The sequence below is a fragment of the Actinia tenebrosa genome, unplaced genomic scaffold (genome assembly GCF_029948245.1).
Source record: "Actinia tenebrosa isolate PJP-AT-01 unplaced genomic scaffold, QUT_ActTen_1.0 utg34932__unscaffolded, whole genome shotgun sequence".
In the NCBI taxonomy this organism is placed as follows: Eukaryota; Metazoa; Cnidaria; class Anthozoa; order Actiniaria; family Actiniidae; genus Actinia; species Actinia tenebrosa.
In genome coordinates, this window is record NW_028292607.1 from 8,279 (window position 1) to 15,564 (window position 7,286).

Below are 7,286 nucleotides of genomic sequence, written 5' to 3' on the forward strand. Positions count from 1 at the left end.
AACAGATTTTGTTAAGACCTCAGTTTCATAGAAAATAGGAATGTGCAATTAAATTGCATTTGTGTTGTATAGTGCTTATATTATATTGGTTTGTCATATTTGTCTTGGTTGAGAACAATCGTTGGAGAACATTTTATGTTGAATTTCTTTGTTTTGTTTTGTTTTTTTCATTTTTTAGCTTCATTTGATTTTGATTATCAGGAGGTAGAATTTTTTCATTCCTTTTCAATTAATTTATTTCTTATGATTATTGTATTATAAAAAGGTTAGTGTTACAGAAACTGAGGTCTTGTTTTGCTGGTGAAAAAACTTATTAAAGTGTATATCAGGTCTAGAATTTTTTTACGGTTTTGGCATCTCTAGATGATATAAATAAATATTCCAAAAAAAATTTTTCGATTTCGAATTTTTTTCACCTAGAAATCAGCCTTCAAAGTTAGATTTCTGGCGACGCCCAGTCGTGTTGGCCGTGTTTTAGGAGACTGGTAACTAGTGACGTAAATTCGAGAACCGAGAAAAGCGATTGTCAAGGATACGAGTAGACAAAGTATTGTAAACATTGACCCGTTAGTGACTTTCATTCCTTCAAAAAACATAAATTTCAATATATAATTTCACAAGATGGCTACGAACTATTACGGGAGTGATTGCAGCTCTGAAAGCGAGATTTCAAGTATATATTCAGAGGAAGAGGATGGAGAAATAGAGGACGAATGCCATCAACATGCTGAAACACACGAGTCAGATGATAGCTACCCCAGGTCTGAATCTCACGAATTGGTAGGACCATATTCTTCAGAACCACTTGCTGATGCGGACTGGCTCAGTGAATATAACGAAGAAATTTCAAAGATCGAGAAGAGAAATGAAAAGCTTCAAGAAAGATTTGATGGCGTCACGCCGAATAGCGCTTGGTACGTAACTATCAAGATCTAGCTACAAGCTCACTCTTTTTGCAAAATATTTAGTTTCGTTTTGATTTTTTTACTAACTCGCAAATCTAAACGTTTCCTCTTTTAGGTGTAGATGCGGTCATTGCAAGAAAGACTTACTTCAAAAACCTCAAGAGTGTAATTGCTGTCACGAAATAGAGGGTTGTCTCGAGTCACTGAAGTCTTCCGAAGTGCTCGAAGAATTGGAAGTACCTCCCATTTGTGTGACCTTACATCCAGGGTTTGAGCCTGTTTGTTTAAATCGCTGGTCCCTACGTTCATCATGTGCCAAGTACCGCACTATCGACGGATATAAGTATAGACAAATTGGCAGTGAAGAAGAGTGAGTAAATCCTTTTTTTTCTTCTAAGCTTAGTTTTAATTACATGGGCCCAGAACAAGTAAGATAACTATGACTAATGTTTTCTTCCTTATTTTCTTATATCTTTTACTGTTCACGTGCTTTACAAGTCATACCATGCCGTTTTAAAGTATTACTTATTTCCATGATAATGATGTAAATAGCAATTGTAACTGACAGTTGTTTATTTCAAGAATATATTCTTGTTTGTTTGATAAGTTTATATACTAACAAATTATCATTTCATATTTTAGGCTTCTCCGTGCAACAGCTTACAGGGAATTCACCCAATTGGTTCATGGTTATCAAGGAGGAGGATCCAAGAGAATCCCACTGCCTGCTTGTGCTTGTCATGGTTATCAAGGAGGAGGATCCAAGAGAATCCCACTGCCTGCTTGTGCATACCACTCGATAAGAAAACAGTTTCCTAGCACCGATTTTTGTGGATACGAAGATAACGAGTGATACATATTATATTATAAACAGAACATTGCATTAGAGTGATTTTACTCGAAGCATGAAAAAAATTGCACTACATAGTAGTAGATATTCACTGTTTTCTTTTGTTTTACTTCGACTCTCCTCACTAATTATACAACTTTGTATCATGGGTCTAATAGAAATGACTCAAATTGCCTTTATGAGGGTTGTTTTGTATTTGTCACTTTGTATTGCACTTACAACTATAATAAAAAATTATAAAATAATTAATTGTAAAAAGTATTACAAAATGATACATTTCTACATATTAATATAAGAGTGAAGTCACTAAACCAGTGAAATGGATAGTAGACTAATACACCTTAGCACTGAGACTCTAATGCCATTGTTTTCTTTTGTGTCTATTTGACTATTACACCTTAACAAGTAATTTCTATTTCAAGGGTTTAGTAACTTCACTCTAAAAGCAAGAGAGTATTAACTGCTTTTCTGGTTTTTAGGGCAGTCTTTCACATTCTTGTGTCCTTTCATGGGATTCTTGCAATGAGTGCAATGAGGGATTGATTTCTCTATCCTGCCTTCTCCAATCTTCTTTGTTTTCTTAATTTCGGCAGCTTTGGCTTCTTGTTCAAGTACCTGTGATACTGATAAAAGTAATGCACAAATTAGCATGAAGTGAATAGTTGATGACAAAATTGTTAGTTTATATTATACTTCTATTATGTTATGACTGTTAGATTATTCAACATATTAGAAATAAACCTTCATGACTTAGACACAACAGTCTAATTATGAAGAAAGATCTATAGTGAAAGCACTGAATAAGGACTTGGTGATATTTGAACACTGAAACAGAGTGCAGTCAGTATAACCAGTGAAATAGTACAAAATCTAAATAGTAGTAATAATTAGCACAAATTCATTTGTTTTCTTTTGTTTGGTTAGCACTATTCAGTGCTATTCAGCTAAGCAAATTTCACAGGTATGATGATGGCACTCTTCAAACTTAGAAACATCAATGGGAAATAACATCCTACTCACATGGTGTTGTGGGTGGTACATTGTCTACAACCATACTCTTTCTTTTTTCCTTTTTTTCCAAAGCCACAGTTTTACTTTCTTTTACCAGCATCGTGTTCATTGATGGTGGGGTCATTTCTTTTAATTCTTTCTGTGCCTCTCTTAACATGTCTTCTTTCTGCAATGCTTCGAGAAAAGTGATGTATATCTCTTCCACATACCCTATTGATAAAAGATAAACAATAACATGTATACAAGTATTTTTTGACTTTTTGTTAAATCAGATGTGCCGAAATAGCAATTCTTACCATAATCTGGTTTTATTCTCACATCTCTTACAGTAGCCTCCCCATTTTTAAACTTCGGATAAATAAATCTCACTTGGTCTGATCCATCTGGCTTCTTTTTTGTCTCTCTAATGATATTGTAGTTGAAGTGGCTTACAGCAAGTATTTGTCTTGGAAGGAAAGAAAACAAAGAGAATGATTATAACAAATTATTATTCTTATTATTCGAATATCTTAGTTTGATTTCATTTGTTTCTTTATTTTGCATATTGCAATTCAAGTTTTTGCAAGAATGCAAATATTTAGTCATGCATTTATGTCTTATTTCTTGATAGCTTTTATATGAGAATAATACTATGATTATAATATTAGAAAAATCTATATAGTAAACAAACGATAGTGCTACAGTTGGGGCATATAGTCCAATATGTGTGACATTTTTTTATTATCAATCGACGACTTACCTTTCGGCGATTTCTTTGAGAATTGTTGGCTTCAGCTGAACTAGTCGATGGAACTGGGTAAAGTTTTGGGTATGACACAATTCCGGTCTCATCCCTTACTAAGTGTGCCAGCTTTCTGTCGTCTTCTCCGAAAGAGTAACGCTGACTGTAGTCCTCTGGAGAAAAGTGCTCCGAGCATATTGCCGAAGTCGCCGTAGGCGTCCATTTTGCTCGTCTTTTCAACACAAAATCGACCCATCTTTTCCTTCTAGCCTTTGCTATTGGTCGGTCATCATTAAAATAAGGGATCGTATGAAGTTTTATGCCTTTCTTCGTTATATTTGAACACCCTCCAACCACGCACCTACTAGGCATATTTACAATACTTCGAAAGGCCGATCTAAACTGTGTCACCGAATTTACGTTACAGAAAAACTAGTGCCAGTCCATTAGCGTCTCCCAAAACACGGCCAACACGACTGGGCGTCGCCAGAAATCTAACTTTGAAGGCTGATTTCGAGGTGAAAAAAATTCGAAATCGAAAAATTTTTTTTGGAATATTTATTTATATCATCTAGAGATGCCAAAACCGTAAAAAAATTCTAGACCTGATATACACTTTAAATTACAATCCTATGACAGAACCTTGTGTATCAGTCTAGCCGAACATCATTAACGCAAGATTAGATCACCTAGAAATGATTCAACTTCTAGTCTTCCCAGTTTGTTAATCTACTTGTATGAAAGTCTGAATGGTGTCTTATGCAAGTCTATCGAGCACACCACCCCAAAGTTATCACTGCTGTACACACCCATGAATAGTGAGATACGATTATCTCTGCTCCTACTCACACTAACCTTCACATTGGCCAGCAATCGCCATCAGCGCACTCCCATGAAATCTGCAGAGAGCCATCACCTGGTATCCTTACCGACAGCCATCATCGCCAGAGCAGTCCTCTGATCATGGCCTCAAGGTTAGACTCTGCCGAGAGCAGCAATGTTGTACCACCTTTTATGGTTTCCTGGCCTGGTGGGGCAGCTTCTGTTAGGTGCTGGTAGGACCTCGTGGGAGGTATCAAGTGTATTTCATTTTTCTGGTGTACAAATAATAAAGAATGATAATAATATTAGATATAGGAGAGTGTGTCTAACTAGTGCAGGGTTCTCAGTAAGGTTATAAATGTAGCCAGAAATGACCAGCCAGTTAAAGTAAAGGCAATAAAATTTGTGAAAATATGAAAATTGAATTGAGACAGAACAGCGCTTAATTTTTGCTTATTTTTTGTTTCTTGTTTTGTTTGTCTTTACTGAGAACCCATTTACTAGTTGCTATGGAAAACTTGTCCGACTTATTTTCCCCCTCCTTATTTAGGAGTAATCTAAATACCTTTGCTATTTCAGTTTCAGGTATCTACACACTCTCCTATATCTAATATAAGTGGCTAGAGGACTGGCAGTGATGGTTATCTAGGACTAGACCTGCACGATGATCAGTTATTTCATTATGCTATCATTCAGTAGTAATTTGTTGATTTTTTATCATTTTATCCTATCATGAAATAGACATATTTACACTTTGTATTTCAAATGAAATCAAAAAGAAAATGTTGAAGTTTTGAGATTTTGTATTGCTATCAGAGCCAAAATATTGTGGTTAAACGAATAGATTTGTTTTGCCAGTCCTCTAACCAAATATCTTTTGAGTTGCCCTATTTCATAATGACGTCACATATGAACAATGTATTATTTTAATATGGTATTTTAGATTTAATTTAGTGTAATGCATTTCATTTTTGTTGAGTTTGTTATATTCCCTTTTCTTTGTGAAATAGCAGTTTGTTTAGGTTGATGACGTCTTTATGAAATAGGGTCATTGATATTATTCAATTCATTTTTAGTATTTCAATTTTTTCTTTCAATCACTCTTATCTCATTTTCTTTTTTCTCTTCTCTTTTTCTTTCTTTTTCTTCCTTTATCCATTATTGCCATGGCTCAAAATAGAACAGCATTATAATAACCACACTTGTTTTTGGTGAGAAATAAGTTTTGGCAGAGAAACTTTGCCATATTGTTACCCATTTTGGATTTCAAGATGATTTATCATCTGTCAATGACAAGATTTGGCCTGCAAGTGCAGACTGCTATTTTGAGCCATGTTCCTTTTTCTTTTCTTTTTTTTTTTTTTTTGACAATATCAATATAAATAGCCCTGATAATCTTCTTTATATTTCATGTATCCTTTCTTCTGGTTGTTATTCTAGGCAATGCTTCTTTTTTTCTTGTTATGTTGCTGTGCACTGAAGACAGGTTTGTGTTTTCTGAAAGTACAAGATAATCAACAATAAATAACTTGTTCTAAAGATAGGAAGATGTAAACTAAATATTTGAAGTAATTTCTCAGCTTGTAGGCAGACGTGAGATAGGTATTGATCAGTTAAATTCATGTTTTCTTAAGCACAGCAACAGTCAGTGTTTGGTCAGGTGTCAGTCAGTGGTTGGGCAGATGTGAGTCAATGGTTGGTCAGGTGTCAGTCAGTGGTTGGTCAGGTGTCAGTCAGTGGTTGGTAAGGTGTCAGTCAGTGGTTGGTCAGGTGTCAGTCAGTGGTTGGTAAGGTGTCAGTCATTGGTTGGTAAGGTGTCAGTCAGTGGTTGGTCAGGTGTCAGTCAGTGGTTGGTCAGGTGTCAGTAAGTGGTTGGTCAGGTGTCAGTTAGTGGTTGGTAAGGTGTCAGTCAGTGGTTGGTCAGGTGTGAGTCAGTGGTTGGTAAGGTGTCAGTCATTGGTTGGTCAGGTGTCAGTCAGTGGTTGGTCAGGTGTCAGTCAGTGGTTGGACAGGTGTCAGTCAGTGCTTTGTCAGGTGTCAGTGGTTGGTCAGGTGTCAGTAAGTGGTTGGTAAGGTGTCAGTCAGTTGTTGGTAATGTGTCAGTCAGTGGTTGGTAAGGTGTAAGTCAGTGGTTGGTCAGGTGTCAGACAGTGGTTGGTCAGGTATCAGTCAGTGGTTGGTCAGGTGTCAGTCAGTGGTTGGTCAGGTGTCAGTCAGGGGTTGGTCAGGTGTCAGTCAGTGGTTGGTCAGGTGTCAGTGGTTGGTCAGGTGTCAGTCAGTGGTTGGTCAGGTGTCAGTGGTTTGTCAGGTGTCAGTAGTGGCTGATATTATAGAATAACTAATATAAATCATGTAAGGCACCTTCCTGTCAGTTTGCACTGGCCATTGCTTGTCTTTGTTATTCTCAAGTCAAATTTAGCTGGTTTTGTAGACAAGCTGTTGAACAAAAGCTAATGTTGGTTAGATGAAATATGACATTTGGAATGTTATTGAAAACCAGTGGTGAAGGCAACACAGCATCATTCATATGTATGTTATGCATGTAATGATGGATGATCTTACCTGTCTGTCAGTCAATAGTTTCCCTTTTTTGTCTGTTATTCTGTATTCAATTCAACTGGCTGGGTGGACAAGCTGTTGAGCACAAGCAAATGTTGGTGAATAAAGTATTATCTTTTTCATATTATTGAAAGCCAATTTAGATATAATAGAGGATATTACGTGGCCACTCAGAGATACACACTTAATCTTTGGGAGCTGCAAACAGTTGATATTCTTGGCATGAGAAGGTGAAATCTGTATCTCCAACGACTATGTAATATTCTGTTTAATATATAATTATCTGATTGCCCCAAGTTGTTATTAAAGATACTTACCTAATGCACCCCAGCACATAAACATATCATGTACTGTAAGGCTGCAGTACATATCATCTTGATATGCAATACATATCATCTGTAGGACGTCATGGGTAAAT

General features: G+C 36.2%; 2 protein-coding genes and 1 long non-coding RNA gene across 3 annotated transcripts; 1 reads left to right on the plus strand and 2 right to left on the minus strand.

Annotated features, from left to right (window-relative positions):
- Positions 1–450: 450 nt before the first annotated feature.
- On the plus strand, positions 451–2,000 carry LOC148904264 (uncharacterized). Its single transcript, XM_089025515.1, has 3 exons — positions 451–914; positions 1,021–1,275; positions 1,548–2,000. Exons 1-3 carry the CDS (start codon positions 622–624, stop codon positions 1,756–1,758), a joined length of 759 nt encoding a protein of 252 aa, XP_088881641.1. The 5' UTR covers positions 451–621; the 3' UTR covers positions 1,759–2,000.
- On the minus strand, positions 1,461–4,037 carry LOC148904265 (uncharacterized). Its single transcript, XM_089025516.1, has 4 exons — positions 3,506–4,037; positions 3,063–3,211; positions 2,776–2,976; positions 1,461–2,378 (listed from the first exon to the last, which is right to left on the minus strand). The coding sequence occupies exons 1-4, from the start codon at positions 3,595–3,597 to the stop codon at positions 2,212–2,214; spliced, it is 609 nt and encodes a 202-aa protein (XP_088881642.1). The 5' UTR covers positions 3,598–4,037; the 3' UTR covers positions 1,461–2,211.
- A 1,700-nt stretch (positions 4,038–5,737) lies between these two features.
- On the minus strand, positions 5,738–6,922 carry LOC148904266 (uncharacterized). Its single transcript, XR_016118970.1, has 3 exons — positions 6,872–6,922; positions 6,671–6,745; positions 5,738–5,806 (listed from the first exon to the last, which is right to left on the minus strand). It is a non-coding gene; the product is annotated as an uncharacterized LOC148904266 (long non-coding RNA).
- Positions 6,923–7,286: the final 364 nt, after the last annotated feature.

Bases quoted from the DNA above. Each gene is read 5' to 3' on its own strand.
- LOC148904264 (XM_089025515.1), top strand. From the start codon at position 622: ATGGCTACGAACTATTACGGGAGTGATTGCAGCTCTGAAAGCGAGATT. The intron at 915-1,020 runs GTACGTAACTAT...TTCCTCTTTTAG, and splicing joins GTCACGCCGAATAGCGCTTG to GTGTAGATGCGGTCATTGCA. The intron at 1,276-1,547 runs GTGAGTAAATCC...TTCATATTTTAG, and splicing joins CAAATTGGCAGTGAAGAAGA to GCTTCTCCGTGCAACAGCTT.
- LOC148904265 (XM_089025516.1), bottom strand. From the start codon at position 3,597: ATGAGACCGGAATTGTGTCATACCCAAAACTTTACCCAGTTCCATCGA. The intron at 3,212-3,505 runs GTAAGTCGTCGA...TTTCCTTCCAAG, and splicing joins CTCAAAGAAATCGCCGAAAG to ACAAATACTTGCTGTAAGCC. The intron at 2,977-3,062 runs GTAAGAATTGCT...TTTTATCAATAG, and splicing joins GAGAATAAAACCAGATTATG to GGTATGTGGAAGAGATATAC.